This window comes from Prinia subflava, chromosome Z (assembly GCF_021018805.1).
Source record: "Prinia subflava isolate CZ2003 ecotype Zambia chromosome Z, Cam_Psub_1.2, whole genome shotgun sequence".
In the NCBI taxonomy this organism is placed as follows: domain Eukaryota; kingdom Metazoa; phylum Chordata; class Aves; order Passeriformes; family Cisticolidae; genus Prinia; species Prinia subflava.
In genome coordinates this window covers 40,586,183-40,610,974 of record NC_086283.1, presented here as the reverse complement: position 1 = coordinate 40,610,974, position 24,792 = coordinate 40,586,183, and the positions used below count along the sequence as shown (strand labels likewise).

General features: G+C 41.4%; 1 protein-coding gene across 1 annotated transcript in view; it reads left to right on the top strand.

Moving 5' to 3' along the window:
• The window catches only part of CAMK4 (calcium/calmodulin dependent protein kinase IV), a 150,872-nt gene that overhangs the window by 44,193 nt on the left and 81,887 nt on the right, over positions 1-24,792 (top strand). Inside the window, exon 2 of the mRNA XM_063421991.1 lies at positions 16,172-16,250. Within this exon, the coding sequence (XP_063278061.1) occupies positions 16,172-16,250 (79 nt within the window). The remainder of the gene's footprint in view (positions 1-16,171; positions 16,251-24,792) is intronic.

The window sequence follows — 24,792 nt, the reverse complement described above, 5'->3', positions numbered from 1 at the left end:
TATGGAAGTATTTGCTGACTGTAACTTCATAATACTTGTCCTGTTCTCCTACCTCTTGAGAGCTACCTTGTGACCACGCCTGGGAGCTGTTTCACGACCCAGATGAATCAACCAGAACAACGTGGGTCTTTTGAGCCAGGGTGACCTTTTAAATAATTTTCTCCCTCTCTCTCTCTCTCCAGAGCTCACCATATGGCCAGGCTATCTCAGCATCCCTGCAGCAACAGCAGCAGCTTCTGATTTCTCTACCTGTAGCCAGGCCCACCCTGCTGAAAGATTAGCAGATGGTCCATGTCAGAAGTTAGGAATTCTCACTGGAGTTGCAGCACATGTATGTTTAAATACCTAGGGTTTACCTTTCAAGAAGGCAAATGTGCCACTTCTTAAGAACTCTTTCTTAATTTGACTTCCCCAGAGAGAACAAAAATGAAAGACTAATGCCACACTTGGAAGCCAGTTTCTCATGTAATAAGATCCCTGACACAAAATGGCACAAATCCTCTATTTTAAAATGGAGAGGTTTTGCCCTGGGGCAATAATTCCAGAAATGTACTTAATTTTCTGCTATTGTAGCTCTACACTGCAAAACAATTCCCACAGTAAGCTGAGGTCTTAGCGAAGATATTTGTGAGTTCTATCATCTTTGCCCTTTGGTAAAAGCTAAGAGGTATATGAGGTACATATCTCATTTCTTTTTCATTTCCCTCTTCTGGTTTTTGTTGTTGTTGTATGTTTGGGGGCAGTGGGGGGCAGGTTGTTGGGGTTTCTTCGTGTTTGTGTGGGGGGGAGTTTCAAGGCCATAGTAACTATGTGTTGGAAAATTAATGGTGCCAAAGGAAGGTGTATTTTGCTTTTTAATTTTGGAGCATTGAAGGCAGAATTTTAAGACTTTTAATTACTGCTCTTCACAGACATTACACTTCAGCACCCTGCAATTAGGACCCAGTCCTACTCCTTTGTTGCTGGCAAATTTGCCCTGTAGATAAATTTTGCATTTATGCAACTATAGAAAGAATTACCAAAGAAAAGGGATGTAGAAAAGCACTCTAATTAGCTAAATACAGCCATAAGGGTAAATCCTGGGATGCTGCAGTAAGTGCTTCATACCAGTGTGTTATTCAGGTAACAGGTTCTTTTCCTGGGGGAGTGATGGTGGCTTTGAAGAGTCCTCCTCAAAAATAAGAATATGGAGAAATAAGCAGTTAGTTTTAAATATATGACCTGAAGCTTCTAAGTGGCTTGTAATGCCTATAATTAGCTTCATGTAAGAACACGAATATATAACAGGTGGAAACATCTCAGTAGCACCTTCTTTGGAGTAAATTTATTGCTCATATATGTGAATGATAAATAGATCCAGCTATACAGGTGTTACACAGTTTTTCTATACCCTGGAATGGCAGCTCTGGTTCTTTAAGTTGCTTTGAGTGTGCTTTGTTGTTTAACTGACGTATTTTTCTACCTTGTGCATTGTCCACAAATACAACTACATGACATCACCACACGCCACTTCTGACTTAAACTCTTTTTCAGACCTAAATAGATATCCATTGTTGAAAGTCACTCTTCACTGTTTATGTCCTGCCACAACTTCTTTCTGTCTTTGAAAGGAGGAGTGTCTCAAGCAGCAGCAAAGTGCATTTGAGGCTCTCTGTCAAATTCTATAAAGAGTGCTAAACTTATCCTTCACTGGGAAAAAGGTTTGCAAGAGTAGTGCTTGTATTGAAAACTTCTCTGTAAGTACTAGAAAAACATCTTAGAAGTCCTTCAGATTGTTATGCTTACTGTTTTCATTTGCATAATGTCATTCCCTAGGAAAACAAAAACCTAGGGGTTTTGTCAGTGTTACTGTTTTCACTGTGGTAAGCTGTTAGACGTATTATCTCTTAATCTGTTTTCTTCTTACAGTATGTGTTCAGCAGGGGAAGAAAGATGAGGGGAGTGGGTTTAAGCCCTCATTAGCACCCAAGCATGTATGTTGTGCATGTTCCAGTGTCCTGTGATTAAAATCAAACCACATGACTGTATGTGCAGTCCCTCAAATCTTCCTGAGATTTTGTTCATTGTTCTTGCTTCCTACAGCTAAATACATTTTGTGCCTGAGTCAGTTTGTAGAAACAGTGTAGTTTCCATCTGTCTGAACCACATTTTTTACATAACCAGGGAAAATGCAGACTGTTTAAGGTTGTAATTTTACAGTCTAAGTCTGTAATATTTTAAATATGAGGTATTTTAATTTATGTTTTGCTTATCTGATTTATTAATTGACCCCAAAGAGGACAGTAAGAGTTTCTAAGGTTGTGCAAAATCTTCTCAAAATGCAGAAGTTCTAAGGGAAGAGCAACACGGCTCATGGGTAATAAGTTACAGAACTGCTGATAGCTCCAGTGGGTGAATGGAAAAAACAGCTGCAGGAGGAAAGGGACAGAGTGGGACAGAGCCTCCAATGTCCTTGAGGCTACAGTCTGCATTGTACACAAACTTTATGGTTCTTTGAGCAGACATACAAAATGCAATACAAAAAGCTCTCTCTAAAGGGCAAGGACTGTTTAGCCACAATCATTAATGTTTTGTCAGACATAACTACTTGGTTGTTCATCAGAGATTGCTGTGACCCTTGTGCTTGAAACAGTTTCTCAAGTTTGTGAGTGTATTCAAAGTTTAACAAGCATTAGTGTTGTTTCATTAAAAGCATTTGTTTCCTAACAGAATTCACAAATTGCCATTGCCAACAGGTTTGTTATTAAGTCAGTGGGGGAAAAAATCTTTTATTTTCAAAGGTTCAGATGGAGGAAAAAGGAAAACATTTCTTCTCAATAAAATGTGGATAAACTTCTTAGCAACATAGTGAACTTCAAAAAAATTTTTTTTCAGGATATATCAAATAAATTAAAATTATATTATATTTTGCCCTAATTTTTGAAGCCAAAGCTTTAGAAAGAAAACTCTTTATGGCATTGATATAGGCTAAAACTTTGTGTTATACATTTTGCCAGATAAAAACATTATTACCTGGATACCTGGACAAAAAATAATTGTTAAAGCATAGCTAAGCATCTAGAGGGATAGAGTATTGATCACCACGAGTCTTGTGCATCTTCAGTTAAATCTTCAAAAAGAATTCTTCAATTTTGGATAAATATTGCCAAATCAGATTTAATCCCTGAAGCAGCATTTTGACACCTGTAAAGCTAAATTTGCAGAGTTGGACTTCACATGAGATCTCATTAAGGGCGTTTCCTCTCCAAGCATCAAGAAAGGAACTTGTGGGAAGGGGTGGCAGAAGTACATGATGTCTTTCACAGCTTGGTTCTTATTTAGAGGAGAATGTTCTGCATGTCAGTGTGACACCCAATCTGCAGGGCACAAAGAGATATGCAGGGACACAGAGGGGTTTGCAGAAACAAAAAGAAATCTGCAGGGACATCAAGGGGTGTGCAGGGACACAGAGAGTGAAGGGACATAGAGCAGTTTCCAGAGACACAGAGTATTGTGTCTGTCAGGGATACAAAGGTCTGTGAGAGGACAGAAAGGAGAGTTCAGAGACATAAAGGTGGTTCCAGGGATGTAGAGAGAGATTTGGGCACACAAAGTGGTGTTGAGGGGCAGAGAAGAAACTGCCTGTGTGACAACAGAAGATGTTTGAAGTTCCACATCCAAACCTTCCTCGCTGCTGGTGCACCACAACTCTTTTCCCAGGCTGTGGCTGATGTGGATGCTGGAGCTGTGCCTGCAGGGGACCTCTGCTGTGCAGGGCACACACCAGCCACTTCCTGGTATGGACAGCTGATCTGCATGGCTGTCACCCACTTAGGGTTTACAAGAGCATGAACAGGCACATGGGCATAATTGACTGCAAGTTTTGTTTTAAGTACAAAAGGTATTCTCTGAAGGTACACACGGAACTTTTTAAAAACATGCTTTAAAATGTGAATCTGTAAATACTATACAGACTATGTCTCAAATACTGCCTAACTGCAATTCTATTTTACATTCCAGTGGAGTCTGAAAATGACAGCCTTCGGGTATGTCATTGGAGTGTGCTGTGCTTGAAGTTTCAGTATGATAGGGAGAACACAAAAGAAGTAATTTATTTCCAAATATCTGCTACACCACTGTGCTGAGTTCTTTATGTAGACAAGTACAGACTGACACAGATTAGATTAGATTCATTATCTTGGATTACAGAGCAGCTCTGACAGGTAAAAAGCCGCAGTCTTTTAAAAATGGAAACTGCAGCCTTTCTATAACATCACCAGTTAAACACTGGCTTGATCAGTGACTGGTGTGGAGAACCTAAGAAAAGATAAAAGATGTTGATAGACTAGAAGTTGTAGAATCTTCTCCTTGAAAACAATAATTTAATACTTAAGAAAAGGAGTTTTCTCATTTCAAGCACTTAGTAGTGGTGACACTTTGATGAAAACAATTCAGTGCACATGCACTCGCCTGCAGATGTGTGTGATTAATTACGAGGATGGTCTGTGATCATGGTTATTGAAAAGGGCTTCTTAACATCCTGTTGAAGTTTTTCTAGGTTTAGGCTGCACTGGGAGCTGTCAAATGATAGAATGGTGAAAATTTGAATTACAGAAAAAGCAGAGAAGGCAATATGGAACAGAATATACAGTAGTAGCTCAAAGAAGAGAGAAAGCTGAAGGTGCATTATTGATTCAATTTACTAAAGAACATATTTTTAAAATGTGCTGGGGGAAGAGCAAAAAGAAGAAAAAAGTTAAGTTCTTCAATTAATAGGGAATACTAGCAAAGACTGTGTGCATTTTGTGGAGAAAGCTGGGGTCTGTAAAATATTAATAGAATGTTAAATGCCCAAATTAGAGCAGGTGTGAGAATGAGTCAGAGTGCTGATGTCACTGGTGAGTTGGTGATGTTCATCATAGAGTGCTGAAGCGGGAAAGGGAGGAATATCATAGTTTTCACCTACAATCCCTCAGACTGACTATGGACTTGGTGGAACCCATTGGACTGAGACACAGCAAGTCTCTCCTAGAAAAAATGGGGGTTTTATGTAGTTTATTGCTCCAGGTGACAGCTGATAAAGGAAAGAAAGAGCTTCAGGTTTGGAAATTGGTCTTGTATTTGATGCAGAAAGGGCTGGGGGCTTCATTTAGCCCTGGAAGCCAAAACTTCTTTCTTCCTATTACAGGAAGTTCTGGAGATGATGTGACCACACAAAATGCCCAATTACATAAATGCTTTTCAGGAGGCAATGTGGGGAAGTCCGTCAAGCCTGCAAACTCTAAGCTCAGACTTGTTAGCCATCACAGCTCCAGAAAGGAGAGTCCCTGCTGACATGAACACTTGTAAAGATGGAGCTGGAAGAAGGCTTTGCAAGAGACTTTCCTTTAGCTTTGAATTGAAGCTGCTGAAGCTCCTGTCAGAGGTCGTTACACTGAAGGTTAGCACTGTCATTTGCCAAAGGAACCACCACAAGAGACGACACAAGTGGCTGGGAGTCACTCCTGTCCTTTCTACATCTCCTCACCCAGCGGTTCTAAGGCCAGATGGGCTCAGCCAAGTCAGGTGCTCACAATGCACTGCTACAGCTAAGGAAAAACAAAACCCTGAAAGTGAAAACAGACACAGGCCAGAGTTTTACACTGAGAGGCATTTGATTCTGTTAATTCTGTTCTTCTTGTCTTGTAACATTGATCTGACTGACAAAATCGTTCCTAGGGCCTCCCATCTTATTACCCTTTGTTGGCCTTTATTGTGCCTGCTGCTTTCCACCTCACAGAAGCGGCACAAACCCCTCTTTTCAAATTCTGTGGTCCAGTTATAAAGCACCAAAACCAGAAAGAGCAGCAACACAGAAGGAAAAAAAAAGGAGCAGAAGTATTGTTGCCCAGCAGAAATACAGAACTTCTGGAATTGAATATGCAGGCTGTGACTGCCTTTGACTGATTGGGTTTGTTGTTGTTTTTTTTTGGTGGTGATGGCTTTGTTGTTGTGTTATTTTTCTTTCCCTGAGACACATTTGGGATATCCCATCTGGCTTTCTGTCTTCAGAGCTCATGGGTTAAACTCACCCACACAGTGCCTGTTTGACCCATGTTTCTGTGGATTCTGCCTGTCCAGTGGACAGAGAGACCATCTCTCCTGTCACACAAAGCTTTGTACAGCATTAATGCTCTTAGACTTGTGCTGTACACAGCAGTGTAAAGTAAAAGCCACATAAATAATTACACCAGAAAGGCACAACATTCCCATCCAAGCCTGAAGATAATATTAATAAAATATGTCCTGTTGTAAGATTTTTTCTTTCCAGTTTCCACTCAGTTATTATTGGCAATAATGAAAATTAATTTCACCAAGCCAAGACAGTTTTGCCAATGTAATTAATTGGTAAGGATCTCTCTGTCCTCATCTCAACCCAAAATCTTTTCTGTCAAACTCCCCACCAGATTCTCCCCAATCCTGTTCATGGACTAGAAGTGATGGAGCAACTAGGAGGGTACCTGACAGCCAAGAACAATCCACTGCAGTCCTGCATGGTGTGCATGTGTCTCTGAGAAGGAAGATGTGGTGATTCCAACTTCCTGCCCACTTTGTGCCTGGCACCAGGTGGATGGTAGGGGAGGGCTCCATGGCATCTGCAAGGTAGCTGAGGACTGATGCAGCACTTTTCCTCTGTGTATGTGGAAGAAATCCAGCATTTAAGGAAGGTCTAGACCTACTTAGGTCTTTCCCAGCCACCAGGACCAAAGCTGGAAGAGCTGGTCTTCACAGTTTTGGAAGGCAGGACCTGACTTGAAACCTCCCCTGTGCTTGCAGTAAGTTGACATTTGGTCGCCAGGCTTGGCAGGATTGCAAACCCTATCACTCTAATGTAAATAACCCCCACTGACAAAACCTGCACCAGAGTTTATGCCTTAATTCCATCTTCTTCATTTCCTCAAGACTTTTTTCTGTTTTACAAATAGTAACAGTGTCTCTCTGCTGCAGCTTCATCTTTCTTCTGTAGCTTTGTTAATGCAGTAAAATTACAACCAAATGTTGTCTGTGGGTTATGGTTATGACAATAGTAAATTGGATTTTCTGACTGTTACAAAAATACTAGAAGTGACATATAAAAGAGCTCTCTATTATAAAAAATCAACTATTTCAATGTATCTTTTGAGAATATATGTAAATATGATCAGAATACACCAAGTGTTTTAAAATGCATTAATTTAGGGAGCATTGGCAAACTATTTTACATTCCTCCAAACTCTTTTGCATTGCCTGGCTTTCAGTCTTATAGCTTATGATTTGAAATATCTGTCCCACCAGGTTTAAAGAAAATATACACAGTAGCTAAAAAAAAAGCACAAGAACTTTTGAATCTGACATACATTAAAATTTTGTTTGTTGTCTTGTGCTAAGGGATCCTGGGCTGGCACTGAACATAAACTTTTGGCAAAAGCAAATTATTTCAGAGAAGACACTGAATAGGAATTGATGATTCAACACAACACAAACCTCCAAGGAGAAAACTGTGTAACTTACCAAAAAGAAAACTATTAAGGATACACATGGGCACAAGAGCTTTCAGAATCCCGAAAATGACTAAGCCTAAACTTGCTGGTTGTCAAGTTTGTTCAAAGCTAGATTTAAATGTGCAAGCATGAATAGCCATTATTTTTTCCTTGTCTGACTTCAGATGGTAACTTTCCTACAGAGCAAGTTATTAGAAATCCATAACCTTCTGTTTCTCTTCCCTTGACCAGGAGAACCAGAGTCAGTGTGTGAGGGTGTTCATACTGCCACATGTTGTCACTTAGTGTAAAGGCCAGTCTGCCTCCTGCAACTAGGGGCTGTCATGAAGAGCAGTAATCAATGGTGTTGACATCTGCTCTTAGCACAGACTGTTTAAAACACTTCCTGACGAAGGAATATGTCACCTGGGGAAAAAAAAAAACAACCCAGGCAGGTAATTCTGCAATGGCCCAGGAAGGAAGGGTTTGCAACACAGAAGGTTTTACAGTTTATACTGCTCAGGACTCTTTTCTCCTCACATGCACTCCTAATTAAAGTAAATAATGTTTATTCTTCATTAGTATCTTTTAAAAGCAGGAGGGAGATAATGTGCTGCTTATGAGACAGGGGTTGAAATAGTGCTTTAAATAAGGCACATGTATTCCCAGGAGGGGTGAGTTCACTGGATAGTTTCAGTTTTCAGGCTTTGTGTGGGACTTAGGAAGGGCCAGTCAGGCCATACCTGTGTACAGTATCTGTGGCTGTGAGAAAATGCTTGAGACTGCCAGTCCAAGAATCTGGGCCTGCATCTTGCATAGGCAGTGTAAGCACATGTGTTGGCAAATTTGCCCCACTGTGTCCAAAGTTCAGTACAAAGGACAAAAACATGCACGGCTTCTCTTGGTCCACTCTTCTACCTTCTTTTCATTGTTCTCCTCATTTCACTGAACTGTTTAAACACGAATAGCTAAGAACCCTCCAGTCCCTGAAAAGAGAAGAGCATTCTCAAAACTAATTTCCAGATACAGTATTCAAGATCAGTTTCTGTTGGACCGGGAGAACTTCATGTTGAAAAGTCAACTCCATATTATGATAATTTCTGTTTCAGCCAAGTTTAAATGTCATGTTTTTTCTGACTCAGTACAAAAGAAATTCGGTTAACTACTGAGAATTCCCATGCTGTCTTAGAAATACAGCTATTCCAATGTGCAGTCTGACCCAACATATTAGAGGGGCTAAAGGAAAAAGAAGAAATGGTAAATGTATTTTCTATACATTTTTCTTACACAGTGTTGTAGGAAGCACTCTAATCTTCACCTCATATCTGCATTTCAGCAATCATACCTGCAGTTTTGTTTAGGAGCCCAAATTTCAGAAAGTTGGGTTACTCCAAAGGTAGCAAGGTGCACAGAGTACAGCAGTAACATCTGGAATTCACTGTAGTTTGAGTTTTGCTTCCATGCTTTCAAATTAGTGCTTGAGATAATGATTCTTGCTCTTTTAGTAAGTTTGGGTCAGCTATTTCCACTCAGTGAAAGGCAGGGAATCCAGACTCAGTGCTGGTGGTCTCTTTCTTGTCCTCAATTCTCAGCTAAACTGAAATTTAAAAAGTAGCATTTGATGTGGGGGAAATTATCTAATGTTAATATGGATATGAAAGAATGCAGCTAATGTGACTCCTAACTGAATTCCTATGGTTTAAAAAGGCACTAGTGCCAGGTATAACAATGTGTTTAACTTTTCTGTGGGATAGAGGTACTTTTCTGTAAATTTCCTGCAATACTTGAGGGAGGAGCTCCACTGGAAACAAGTTAGAAATATGCTGCTGCAGTCCCAGCAGGAATTATCAGCTGCTGGTCCACCCACCACAGCAGGAGTGGCTTGAACGGCTGCATTTTAATTAGTGTTTCACTAGCTAACCTACCCCATGTCTAAAGAATTACAAATTGTTATCTGTGGCAGTTACAGGTTCAAGAATATTGGCAAGCACCAGTTGGATTACAGTTTTGGGGGTTTTTTTTAAATGGTGTATGTGTTTTGTTGTGCTTATGTAAGGCTCCTTTTATCTGCTGAATGCAGTGAAGACTGAGTATAAAAAATATCCTGCTGGACTATTGTATTGCCTTTGCAGGCCAGCCTGAACAATTGCTAAAAAATCCTTTCACCTCAAATATTAGAAAATCTACTCAGCAGCTAAAAATAAAATTAAAAAAACAAAACAAACCAAAACAAACAACAACAAAACCCAACAAACAAACAAAACCCCACAAAAACAAAAACACACACACACAAAAAAAACCCCAAAAAACAACAAACAACAACAACAAAATCCCCACAAAACTCACAAAAAACAAAACAAAACAAAAACCCCAAAAAACCAAAATCTGAAAAGTCATGGATATTTTCATTCTAAAAATCAAACTGGCCAGAACCCTGGAATGCAGTGGAATTATATTTCCGTTTCAGAACCACATGTATTTTTTCCATTAACCTTGCTTTCTTTAAAGATTTGTTTTATTCCTAATAGAATGTGGGAATCCAAGGCTTTTTGCTGCTCCTAAATGATATATGTTTTGTGAAATTTTCCATTCTGTTTACAAGTAGTGAAATAATGAGGGGAAAGGGAGGGCTGCAGTTGCTTGCAATTGCCTGCAAGCCCTGTATATGTAGATATTGATATTTAGAAGCAGCTTTGAGATTAGATTTGTAAATTAGATTTGAATAATTTAAGAACTGTTTCTCAGATTACTACAGAAAGAGTTTGTTTGATACTTTTACATGAAATGCAAGCTGTGAGAATTTCCAAATTTATATGTATGTATTTTTTAAAGTGAAAGCAATATTAGTAATGCCACAGAATATGCATTTTTAAACTAATTTTAATTCCCCTCACTGCTAATGGATTTCTTTTAGTTGTGTCCGGTCTTTTAACTGCAAACAAGATGTTTAGTTTTTAAGTCTGGTACTAGTAATTTTATTTCTATAAATTCATTTTGACCTTTTAGTGTATATCTAAGAAAAAGTAAATTAATGTGCTTTAACTTTATACTTCTGTAAACTGTACAAAGAAATCAGTATTCTTTGTAGAAACCTGTAAAGGACTTTGATCTCTTACTGCAGTTTTGGCAGTACAGATTTCCATGGCTTTGTACCAGGTACAGTTTTGTTAGGACTGATCATTCTTTCACCTGTTTTTACTGGACAAACTTGATTGTGTAATTATTGTTTGACTGCATGAAGCAGAAACCAATTTATTTTTAAAAAAACAATTTAATCCAAATGACATTTACAGGAGATTACATTGAGGATTGTATTTGTAATGAGCTGATTCAAAGAAAGTATAACAACCAGGATGAGTGGGCATGGTGTGGAAATGTAGACCTACTTTTGAAAAGACGATATTTCCTTCTTACAGTGAAATTACTGCCAATGAGTGTTATTTTATTTTAAAAACTGCAGCTTGAGGAATTTACTTTTACTACCTAACTGTGGCCAAATAAACATATGGCTGCATTTCATTTTGGTTGCCTTTCCTCTTTCAGAGGCAGAAGCTTTTTGTGGGTTCCAGGGAAGAAATGCTTTTTCCAAACTGGGTCAAATTCTGTCTTTCCTTGCTTTGTATTTTCTCTTTCTGCCAGGCTCCACTGCAGGATCCCGCAAATTCCATTTTCTCCTTTATGTGCAGATTCCGCTGATCACTTCCACCTCCTTAACGCCCCTCCTGGGCGTCCCTGCCTTCCTTCCATCTGTGCTGACACCAATATTTTTGACTGCATGTATTTGAAATGTGGCCATGCCTTTTCTCTCAGTCTTACAGTCTGGAGTCCTTAGAACAGGCAGGGCACTGTGGTTCTGCTGCCCAGTCATGAAAACAGTGTCCTTCTGAAATGATTGGAAACTCAATAGCACCTGAGGATAATAAAAAAAATAATCCAGAATGCTCAACCAATTGTATGTACATTGAGAGGTGGGTGAAGAAGGGGCAGAAGGTTTTGCAAATTTTAAGTATTTTAAAAAGATTTTCCAAATTTGTGTGTTAGACAACACACATGCAGAAGTCAGTTATTGAATTTTAGTCTGTTTTATGTATTTAGTAATACGTGCTTACATTGTTTGACTAATGGGTGAGTGAATTCATTGTGTCACTGAAATATATGTACTTCAGGAAAACTATTTCTGTGCTAATACTGGGTTGTGTGTGTCTCAGCTGTAATAATTCCATGCACGGGACACCATGAGCTTTCTTCTGTGTTATCATTGTCTTCATTGTAGGTGGCATCACAAAAGTGAGGGTTTCCATTTGTTGTCCATTATGACCAAGTAGCTAAGATGTATACCTTATTTTCAGGTTTTTTCTATGTTCAATGCATATATACACACATATATATATATAAAAACATATTTTTGTAGTAAAGCATTTGACATCTGCACAGTAAAATGATCTCTTGTTGTTGTTTTTGTTGTTGTAGTTGTAGTGTGATCACAGTTATACCTGGGCTTTTAAAAGTTAATCTTTAACAGAATCATTAAGCAGCTTTCCAGATTGAAACACATATGTCAGTAAAGGAGAATGGCAATATTTTCAACAATTCTAATTACTGTTTTCTAACTTGGCCAACTACATATTCCAAGAATATGCCTTTTTTTTTCTTTTTTCCTATTTTTCTTGTTCCAGCCAACTTCAAATAATTTTGTTTTGAATTCAGGTACACTATTTCCAGGCAAAGATGAAAAAAACCCAGCAGCCGGATGCTCCTTTAAGCCTCTTTTTCTTTAGAAGTAAATAAATGCACACTTACATACACAAATATATATAATAAATATTTCATATAAATGTATATATATATATATATACATACACACACATTTATATGTATTTATATGTATATATATATTTTTATATATGAGTTGACAGAATCAATTCTAAATAGGCAAACACAATATAGTGAGTAATCCTGTGGAATATGGGAGACATGATTTCTGGTTTCTAGCCTGAACTGGTAACAGGTAATTGGTAACAGGTAATTCGTAATTGGTAACTTGTCAGTCACACACTGCAATGCAATTCTGCAAGTGATTATCAGCTGTTTGGGCTCAGGGCCTTCTCAGTTTCTCCCATTTGAACTGTTAGTAGGGTAGGATTAAATATTCTCTTGAGTTGTTGTCTGCTGCTTATCAAGTAAGTGCCTTAACTATTGAGTATCAGCGTTCTCTTTCTATAGGACTATTTACATTTATCACTTAGCCAAGGTGAAACACCCCTTGCAGAGAATGGGGCATTGAGAGGCTTGTGGTCTGCATGTCAGGCCATGGAGGGAAGTGACATGTTGCCACAAGGATTGCTGGTTTCTGTATATTTGTGTATTCTGACCAAATGTGTCAATGAAGTTTTCAGTTCAAGCAAATCCAAGAGGAGGTTCTGAGAAGCCGGATGATGGCAGTCAAGGTTTGATGTTGCAAAAACTTAGGGTAGGAGCAAAAGGTTACAATTAGCAGCTCTCTGAGTGTTTCAGCTTCTCATGAGAGTCTTGCAGCTGAGTCTTCCCACTGCTCTTTGGTGATAAAAGCTTGAATTGCTCCAGCTGGTGACCTTCCAAGTCACACAGTCTCAGGAAAGCTGGATGTGCTGATTCAGCAGAAAGCTTCAGTAGCAAGCTCCAGCAGGAAGACAAAATAAGAAGCAAAGCAAACCACTCTGATATGCACGAGGCAGTTCTGTTTGCACATTTACATTAAGATCCATAGGCTGATTTCTTCTTGCTCCACCCCCCCACCACACTCCCTACATTTTTTTTTTTTTTAACTGTGAAGAAGCAAAGCTATCCTATTACCAGCAAAAAAGTAAGGCATCAGGTCCATACTAATAATAGCTCTGCCATGTTTAGCACCACACATTCTGTAAGCAGGCTGGCATCCATTTCCTGATTTCTTGTTCTGGTTTCTGTCATGGAAGAGGAAAGCAGTGTTGGTTGTTGGCTAATGTTAGGTGTTTTCTCTCCTGGCTGGTGGGAACGTGTCTGTCAGAGCCGGGCATAGCCATGTAAACCAAAAGCACAATCTTTCAAAGTGTTCCCAAGTCTTGCAATACCTTGTCATCAATTTTACAACAAATTAGGACTCCAGAGATTTGCAGAAATCAGTACGATAGAGAATAATTTTGAAAGTTTGTGTTTTGAATATTGACTAATGGACCTGATGCCAAACTGCTCAAATGGATTCTGTCTCTGGGCTGTCTTACACCTCTTTCAGGCATTATGCTGCCTCTCTTCCAGGTTTGGGGACAGTCAAATGAACTGTTAAAGGTGGTGTGATGCTATCTGTTTTTGCTGGTCCACCTCATCACTAAGGCAGTTAAATAATCTGGGGTGTTTTAGTGGCTAGGATTTTATTTACATGGAAGATGTTGCAGCACCATGTTGCAAACTAGTGCAAATACTGACAGTAGCTTTACTGAGAGACAGGGACTGCCCTCCATTGGCATAGCAGCAGTGAACACCAAGAGATTCGCACAGGAATGATCATCTGTATATTTGGATCACCAGCTGGATAGCTTACCTAATTCTGCCCTCAAACAAATAAAATAATTTCTAGAAGGTTTACTGCCTACTTTGTAAGAATTTATGTAATCTAGTGAGTTTAATGTTTATACTGCACTCTATGTATGTGAAGCAGGGTACAGGAATGATTGCAGTTTATGCACTGCCTTCCCCTTTGCAATCCTGCAGTGAAATACTGGAGATGTAAACCTTATCACAGCACGTTCTTGGAATTGTCTTTTAACAGTTTTTCTTGTATTTAAAAGATGTGAGGTATTTTTTAATGTGGTGTAATTTTTCTCCTTGCTAAATAGAGTCTTTGGAGACTTAGCCAAGGAGAGGAGATCCAATTAAATTCATTTAATGATTCTGGGAGTCACTGGCATTCTAAATACTCCCACACGTTTATCAATATATTTTCAAGGAGACAAATCAGTTTAGCATTTGAGATGAAGATTAATTTATATGTAGTACAGAGAGGCCCTCAGATGACTGAGCTGCATAACCCTTGCCACAGGTGACCTTTCCTTATGAAGAAGTCTTTCTGAAATAAATCTTCTCAGTCAAACTTGTGCTCAACCATGTACTTATGAAAACAGCGATGTGCCTACTCGGAGCCTTGTCTGCCACCTGTCTGGCCCATGCTGAGGAGGGAGAAGTGCAGGACACCCATGGCAGTTTTGTGTAGCACTTAGAATAATGAAACTTGCACCACAGCTCTTTTCCTATAATCAAGCACACCTATGCCATTCTACTGTTTAAAAGAAATCTGCTCCTGTTGTTGTGCAGCTTCTGGTTTTCTGCTGTAGACTTAGTAACATGGGTTTATCTTGGTTCAGAGGGATCTGCAGTGCCATTTGGCATGTGGTATGCATAAGAATTTGCTTGCTGCAGAGCTGCTGTATGCAGTTCTGCAGTGGTTGTTCAGGTGGTCATATAAGATAACTGCAGTCCCCTGTACTTTAAAAATATGCAGCTATTTAAAAGTGCAGAATCTTGAGGAGTGGGTCTGAGGGCAGAAGGTTTCAAAAAATGCCTTAAGTGATGGTGCTTTAATGCACCCATTTTGGGTAGAATACAAGGTATCTGAATGTAACAATTAAAGCACAGCAAGCTGAGCCTCCCTCTGAGACCATCTAGCCCAAACTACCCACTCAGAAAAGTGCTTTCCATCCAGCAGAGACATAATTTTATGTTTAGGAGTGCTCAGACTATACACCTTGAAGGCAAACAGAAGATGTAAGCCCAGTCCACTTTTGCTGTGAACATGTCCCACCAGTTTCCACTGCATTAACCTAAGGTTCCTCCATTTGGTGCCTGATGGCTATTGATAGAGACGTGGACTCCATGGTTTGATGCATGAAGCCAATTTATTGATTCCAGAGCCCAGTGTTTTTACCTTTTCAGTTGCAGATATAAATAACTCCTTGCTTAAGCAATAATAACCATAACAACCATATCTATGTTTCTTAATAACATTACTTAACTATAAGCTGGCACATACCCACACAGACATGTATGGACTTGCACACCAAAGTGCACCCAAGCACCCTTGTTATCTCTTGCTTCTTTCTTCTGGGTTCTGCTTTCAGCTGCCAGGGCTTATGGCCTGCCAAAGCTAACATGTCCACTTCTGTCATGAAGCTGAGTAGTGCTCTCAGTTCTGCTTTCTAGATGTATTCCCACAGTGCCAAATTTGACTTTTTGGTCCACTGGGCAAGGAGCAGTGCAAACATTTTTCTGTTCCATCTCACCGCTGCTGTCATCAACAATTAGTGAAAAATACCCCGCAATGTAACTTAATATGTTGCCTTGACAAAGGCAAGATGTGTTCACTTGATTATCCAAGGAAACATCCAGGAATTTTCATGGGTCAGAAAAGGTGTGACCAAGCAGGATATTAAACTCTTGCAACTTCTGTTGGCTGAGCAACTGCTGAAGTTCATTGGTTAAACACAGATGTTTTGATACCTCTTGTGTTTTGGGGGGAGGGTATATTTATCTATGGGGAAAAGTGAGATAGTCCTGCCCAAACTGAGAGGAGTAGAAAATGTAGGCAACTCTGTTTATTGACAGATTTGAAGAGTTGTACGTACAACCCAACTATTTTTCCTTTTTTTTTTTTTATTTTTCTTTTTTTATTATTTTAAATTTAGTGGGGCTACATCCATTGTCTACAGATGCAGGCAGAAAGGGACCCAGAAACCTTACGCCGTCAAAATGTTGAAGAAGACAGTAAGTCATTTTTGTTTTGTTTTGCTTTGCTTTGCTTTGGAATATGTTTGGGATTTTCTCTGGGCTTGCTCTTTTTTTGCCTTTTTTTTTTCTTGGTGCAGTTTTTTCATGTGGGGAAAATGCACTAGATTTAGGATTATAAGCCACTAAACTTATATTTTCCATGAGTGAGCTTTTGGCTCCTCATCACTAAAACAGCTGTTAGAGGTAACAGTACTGTAGTGAGAAAGCCTTATCTCTACAAATCTGATCGGGCTTGTACCTTCAGCTGTTTTTGTCCATATAAGCTTGGATTTGGCAAAAAACTTTTAGAAAAAAATATGTCTTTTTATTTCACTAAAAAAAAAAAAGACACCTTGAAAAATTTGTATATTCAGTGAGGTTTTTTAATTTAATACATTGTTTTGCTCAAAAAAAGCCATGACACAATTAATCTTTTTTCAGAAACTGATTGAAACCCAACTCAAACCCAAGTAAAATTAAACATTTTGTAGAGGGTTTTTTTTCACTACAAAATTGCTAGAGAACCAGTTGAGATGATAATTTATTTTTAGAGCTCCACATATGTCACACTCACATTACAGCTATTTTTGTGTGTTCTAAAAAATAGGTGGTGGAAAGCAAGAGGAGAGATTAAGAGAGGAAAGGCAAGTTATGGACTGAGACTTCAGGCTGAAAGACTGTGTGGGGCATGGGATAGAGCAGTTCATCTTCCTACGATAAGAAGAGAAATCTGAGAGAAAGCAAGCAAGCTGTGAGATTGCTTAATGAATGGTTTTGATCCAGTTTATTCCAGTATTAGGAACACTGTGTATTATTACACAGTGTTCAGGAACGTTCACATGTAAAAACATAAGGATGGATGGGTAGGCATAAACATGTCCAAGTGGTGACTTCACAGGTGGTCTCAGTGCAAGACGTAATGAGTGGGTTTCACATGAGGAAAATGTTGTCATTAATTTGTCATCTTTGAAAGTAAGCCAAGGTTTAAACCAGAACAAAGATTCAGTTGTGTATGCTGCTTTTGAATTTGCGTCTGGTTCACTGGAAGAAGCAGAGCATGTGCATTGCTGCAGCTTATGGTCTGCTGTTCCTATGGAAGGGCAGAGAATTTCTGAGGTGTCATCAGTTCATTATGCCAATGTCTTAGGTTGCAATGCAAGATGTAACCAAAAGTATGTATTCTATTACCATCTGTTAAAATTGGGGAGGAATGTTCTTTATTTCTTCCATGACCCATCCCTCATAACTCTCTGGGCGTGTCTTCTCTTAATGGGCCAGCTGTTAAACCCTGTGGGGCAGTGTTCTTTATCTCTTCCATGACCCATCCTCCCTTCAGGGAAATATCTTCTGTTAATGGGCCATTGAGTCTCACTGCATGACTGATAAAATTACATCATCCCACTGGGAGATGCTCCACTCAGGGGGAGGAGGCCAGCATTCCTACCTGCATATAATCTGACATTCAGAACACCAGGACAGCCAATTTCCACTGGATTCTTGGAGGAAGACTGGACCCATCTACACCACCACTGAACCTTCAGAGGAAAACTGCACCCTTCTTTAGGATCATTGCTTCAACAGAACCACATCTGTCACTCCAGGAGGACTGCAGCCACCATTTAATTGGACTGCTATTGGACCAACAGGGTGTCAGGTTGTATTCTGACTGTCTGTGCTTTGTTTGGGGTTTTTTGTTTGTTTGTTTGTTTGGGGTTTTGTTGTACTACTGAATTTTTATTCTAATTTTCCTAGCAAAGAACTGTTATTGCTATTCCCATCTCTTTGCCTGAGAGCCTCATAATAAAAAAATTATAATAATTTGAAGGGAGGAAGTTTACATTTTCCACTTCAAGGGAGGCTTCTGCCTTCCTTAGCAGACACCTGTCTTTCAAAACCAAGACAGATTTTGGTGCCCAATGTAGGGCCAGAGGGCATGGAGAGCAAAAGGGTGAAAAAAGGAATAACAGTTCTTGATGGACCTAATTTTTTTTGTGCTGGATATAGAAACAACATTAGACGGCACCATAGGGTCTACCTAACCCTAGTTCAGGTGGCATGTGGTTGTGGCTGTATTTCTGCCGTTTGTAGACCCTTATCTAAACATGGGCCCTATAACTAAGGCTACTGTGGCTGTTATCCAGTCTGCTTTATGGGCTAATTATAAGGTGAGGAATTCATGGATTTTTAACTTCCTCTGGAAGGCAGGCACATGGATTCAGAGCTCTCACACACTAACTGTATGTTTTTGGGTTACTTTAATAATGGTACCTACTGTGAGGAAATGACACTGTGGGGAGTTTTCTCCCAGCCCTTCACCCAGCTCTTTCGGTCTACCCCACCAGTGTTTGAAGGGTTCAAATTTTTAAATGCTAATGGTTTTACCACCATAAAGAGGCTGGCAGTGCTGATATGCCTGTTCTGTTTAGCATTCAGAGATAAGGAGAGATGGATCTAGACCACTGCCCTGATACCTTCCCCACAGACTAAAGAGGTTGCCCCAGAGCCTGATCATGCCCCACAGCCCACCTCAGAAATTACCTACTCGGATTGGGCGGGGGTTCTGGTGAAGGAGATTCATGAGATGGGCCAGATGCTGAAGGAGCACATTTCCCCAGATGATGGGAAACCCTCCCCCTGCCTTGACATAGGAGAGTCTGATGGTGCAGCAGTGGAACCGACAGACATTGCAACCATCCAGGTTCCAGCTGAACTACAAGGGCAGAGTCAGCAGCAGTCACCCCTGTAGAAACAAAGAAGTCTAAGATCAAACCAGTGCACCCAGCTAATAAAGATAAGAAACAAGGGTCCTCACAATCTTCAGGGGAGCCAGAGGTTGAGCTCATCACAGAGTCCTTGTCATATAAAAGTGTCTGTATTCTGCAAAAAGATGTGTGATGGGGACGTGAGGCTTATACAGCCTGGTGACTTCGGCTCTGGGACCTTATGGGTAGAGGTGTGCAATGTGCACCACTGGATGGTGGTGAGGCAAGGAATTTAGGACCCTTGATCCAGGGCTCAGGTGTGAATCAGGTATTTGTAAGGGAGCCAGGGGCCCTTTCCCTCTGGCAGTAGCTTCTAATGAGTGTAAGAGAGAGGTTTGTCCACAGAGAGAGAATGCAGGAGCACCATCATAGAATGTGCTGGAAGACCCTTGAGAAAGGGACCCAACAGCTGAGAGAAGTGGCAATACTGGAGGTACTCTTTGGGAGGGGTGGACAGCATGACCCCAACAAGTTCAGGTGCACAGGGCAAATATTATGGAATCTGGCAAACCTAGGACCATCTCAATATGCCACATTCATTGCAACAATTAATGCCAAAGACAACCAAGAGGCAGTGGGTTCTGTCGCAAACAAGCTTAGAAATTTTACAAGTACAATCAATGGCCTGCAATGATGCAGGCTCATGTCTCTGCTGTGGTTAAGGAACTCAAAGATGAGATGAGGTGTTGGGAAGGATGAAATAGAAAAGCCTTATAACTACGACTGCTTAGATTTTGGGAATATGAAACCTACAAGGGAGATGGAAATTAAGGCAAGATTTGAGATGTAAGATACCGAGCCATCAGCTACTGAACCATGGTGTGGCTAGCTGGGGGCAATCTCCCTTGATTAACAATGCCCTCCTGCTTGCCAAAGGTGGCAAAAAAGAGAAAGGTAATCCTATAGGCTGTATGTAAATGCTCTAAGATCTGTATCTTGCACTGGATTGGTTAGTGTACATCAGAATATTCAACACAGGAGATTTATTGTATTGTAACAAGAACTTCGCTCTCTTTTCTGGCCCGCTTCTCACTGTGGCTAGCAGCTCTAATCAGTGCCCTGGCATCCACACCCTAGGCAATAAACCACGTGTTCACAGAGCTGCCTTGTCTCCAGAGAACTCTCGTCTATGTCCCAGCCATCTCGTGAATCTCCTACAATGAGGACAGTAAGGGAGGAGATGAGGAAGACCAGTGCAGCACCGGTGCGAGTCACAGGCCCCAAAATCAGAGCCCAACATCCCCCAGCTAGAGACAGAGGGTACATCCCATGAGCTGACCTGTGGTTCTTTCTACACAACCATGGAGAAGTCATGAAAAGGTGGCAGGGGAAACCCTCTTCTGTCCTGGCAGCACAGACGCATCAGCTCACGGAGGGAGGGAAACACTAACCAAGGAAGTTCCACTAGAATGAAGGTAGCCTCAGCCTCCCCTGACGAAGTCACCAGGTATTACAGAAGTGAAGATGCTTGGTTGGATCCCCTTGAATGAACCTCTACTGTGTATGCCCAGGAAGGAAATGATAATCAGTGCTAGAGAGGCCCTGCCTCTAGCCAGGAAGAGGCATGTAAAACTGAGTCTTTTGGACTGTGTGTATTCGATGGCCTGGCACATCAGAGCCACAGAAATATAAATCTTTGGTTGACACCGGTTCTCAGTGTACCCTAATGCCATCAGAACATGAGGGAGCAGAACCTATTTCCATTGCCGGGGTGACGGGGGGATCACAAGAATTGACCCTGTTGGAAGCCAAGGTGAGCCTGACTGGGAAGGAGTGGCAGAAACATCCGGTTGTGACTGGCCCAGAGGCTTCGAGTATTCTGGGCATAGACTATCTCAGGAATGGCTATTACAAAGACCCAAAGGGGTTCAGATGGGCTTTTGGAATAGCTGCCGTGGAGGCAGAGGGCATTAAGAAATTGAACACCTTGCCTGGACTGTCAGAGAACCCATCTGCAGTAGGACTCCTGAAGGTTGAAGAACAACGAGTACCTGTTGCCACCTCGACGGTGCATCGCCGGCAGTATCGGACGAATCGAGATGCTGTGATCCCCATTCACAAGATGATCCGAGAGCTGGAGAGCCAAGGGGTAGTCAGCAAAACCCACTCACCCTTCAACAGCCCCATCTGGCCTGTGCACAAGTCTGATGGAGAATGGAGACTGACTGTGGACTATCGTGGCTTGAATGAAGTGACTCCACCGCTGAGCGCCGCTGTGCCGGACATGCTGGAACTCCAGTACGAGCTGGAGTCCAAGGCAGCGAAGTGGTACACCACAATCGACATCACTAATGCGTTTTTCTCCATTCCTCTGGCTGCAGAATTCAGGCCTCAGTTTGCTTTCACCTGGAGGGGCGTGCAGTACACCTGGAACCGACTGCCCCAGGGGTGGAAGCACAGTCCGAACATCTGCCATGGACTGATTCAGGCTGCACTGGAAAAGGGTGAGGCTCCAGAACATCTACAGTACATTGTGAGGGAACATGGCAATGGAAGGGTTTGAGAAAGAAGATCATCCAGATCTGGAAGTTGGTTTTGCCATCAAGAAAAGCAAAGTCAAGGGACCTGCCAAGGAGATCCAGTTCCTGGGAGGAAAGTGGGAAGATGGGCGGTGTCAGATTCCCACTGAAGTCATCAATAAGATCACTGTGATGTCTCCACTGACCAGCAAGAAGGAAACGCAAGCTTTCCTAGGTGCCATAGGCTTTTGGAGAATGCACATTCCTGAGTACAGCCACATTGTGAGCCCTCTCTACCTGGTTACCCACAAGAAGAACAATTTCCACTGGGGCCCTGAGCAGCAGCAAGCCTTTGCCCAGATCAAGCAGGAGACTGTTCATGTGGTAGCTTTGGCCCAGTTAGGATGGGACTAAAGGTGAGGAATGTGCTCTACTCTGCAGCTGGGAGCCATGGCCTGTCCTGGAGCCTTCGGCAGAAGGTGCCTGGTGAGACTTGAGGCCAACCATTAGGATTTTGGAGCCGAAGTTACAGGGTGTCTGAAGCCAACTACACTCCCACAGAGAAGGAAATCTTGGCTGCCTATGAAGGAGTTCAAGCTGCCTCAGAGGTGACTGGAATGGAAGCACAAATCCTCTTGGCACCCCGACTACCGGTGCTGGGGTAGATGTTTAAAGGAAAAGTTCCCTCTACCCACCATGCCTCTGATGCCACATGGAGCAAATGATCTGCCCTCATCACTCAGTGCGCCCGTTTTCGAAACCTGGATCACCCTGGGATTTTGGAAATAATTACAAACTGGCTGGAAGGTGAAAACTTTGGTCTCATGGACAAAGAGGAGCAGGAACAAGTGACATGTGCTGAAGCAGCTCCACCATACAACCAACTGCCAGTGGAAGAAACACACTATGCTCTTTTCACTGATGATTCTTGTTGCATTGTAGGGATGAACCAGAAGTGGAAAGCAGCTGTATGGAGCCCCACACGACAGGTTGCACAAGCCACTGAAAGAGAAGGAGGATCAAGTCAACTTGCTGAACTCAAAGCTGTTCAGCTGGCCCAGGACATTGCTGAAAGAGAGAAGTGGCCAAAGCTCTACCTTTAGACTGATTCGTGGATGGTGGCCAATGCTCTGTGGGACTGGCTGGAAAAGAAGAATAAGGCCAACTTTTTTGTTTTCCCCCAAAGCATGGGGGAAAACCAATCTGGGCTGCTGATGAGTGGAAAGACATTGCTGCTCGGGTAGTCAAGCTACCTGTAAAAGTCCACCATGTAGATGCCCACATCCCCAAGAGTCGGGCTAATGAGGAGCACTGAAACAATGAGCAAGTAGATCAAGCTGCCAAGATAGAAGTGTCAAAGATAGACCTAGATTGGCAACACAAGGGAGAGTTGTTCCTAGCTCGATGGGCCCACGACGCCTCAGGTCATCAGGGCAGAGATGCCACCTATAAGTGGGCACGAGACTGAGGAGTAGATCTAACCATGGGCAGCATTTCTCAGGTTATCCATGACTGTGAGACGTGTGCTGCAATCAAGCAGGCTAAGCGAGTGAAGCCCCTATGGTATGGCGGGCGGTGGTCCAAATACAAGTATGAGGAAGCCTGGCAAATTGACTACATCACCCTTCCCCAAACCCGCCAAGGCAAGCACTACGTGCTGACCATGGTGGAAGCCACCACTGGATGGCTGGAAACCTACCCTGTGCCTCATGCTACTGCCCGGAACACCATCCTGGGCCTGGAAAAGCAAGTCCTGTGGAGACATGGTACCCCTGAAAGAATCGAGTTGGTAAATGGAACACATTTAAAGAACAGCCTTATAAACACCTGGACCAAAAAACATGGTATTGAATGGATATATCATATCCCATATCTTGCACCAGCTGCTGGGAAAGTTGAACAGTGCAATGGACTACTTAAGACTACCCTGAAGGCACTTGGTGGGGAGACCTTCAAAAACCAGGAAGTGAATTTAGCAAAGGACACCTGGATGGTCAGAACCTGAGGGTCCATCAGCCCAGCTGGTCCAACCCAGTCTGAACCCTTGCACACAGTGGATGGAGATAAAGTCCCTGTGGTACACAGGAAAGATATCTTAGGAAAGAGTATTGGGATTAGCCCCATCTCAGGCAAAGGCAAACCCATCTGAGGAATTGTTTTTGCTCAAGGACCTGTTTACACTAGGTGGGTAATGCAGAAAAATGCAGAAACCCATTGCGTACTACAGGGAAATCTAATCTTAAATGAGAATTATGTGTAAGGTTTCATTATGAATATATATATATATATATAAAGTTTATTGATTTGGGTATGATGCAGATAGTAAGGGAATAAGTGGTGGACAATGTAGGTTGCAATGCAAGATGTAACCAAAAGTATGTATTCTATTACCATCTGTTAAAATTGGGGAGGAATGTTCTTTATTTCTTCCATGACCCATCCCTCATAACTCTCTGGGCGTGTCTTCTCTTAATGGGCCAGCTGTTAAACCCTGTGGGGCAGTGTTCTTTATCTCTTCCATGACCCATCCTCCCTTCAGGGAAATATCTTCTGTTAATGGGCCATTGAGTCTCACTGCATGACTGATAAAATTACATCATCCCACTGGGAGATGCTCCACTCAGGGGGAGGAGGCCAGCATTCCTACCTGCATATAATCTGACATTCAGAACACCAGGACAGCCAATTTCCACTGGATTCTTGGAGGAAGACTGGACCCATCTACACCACCACTGAACCTTCAGAGGAAAACTGCACCCTTCTTTAGGATCATTGCTTCAACAGAACCACATCTGTCACTCCAGGAGGACTGCAGCCACCATTTAATTGGACTGCTATTGGACCAACAGGGTGTCAGGTTGTATTCTGACTGTCTGTGCTTTGTTTGGGGTTTTTTGTTTGTTTGTTTGTTTGGGGTTTTGTTGTACTACTGAATTTTTATTCTAATTTTCCTAGCAAAGAACTGTTATTGCTATTCCCATCTCTTTGCCTGAGAGCCTCATAATAAAAAAATTATAATAATTTGAAGGGAGGAAGTTTACATTTTCCACTTCAAGGGAGGCTTCTGCCTTCCTTAGCAGACACCTGTCTTTCAAAACCAAGACAGACAGTGATTCCCATAATATTTAGGAATACATTGTCCTATAATTCTCATTCTGAAATGCACTAGGAAGAACTATATTTCTTAAAAATATTTCTCTGCCTTTTGATTTTTTGCCTTCATGGAAATTAATTTATGTTTACCATTGTCCCATTTATGCATTTATGCTATATCTATTTTTTTTGTGTCTGAAATTAGTTTAGACTTTGGTAGACTTA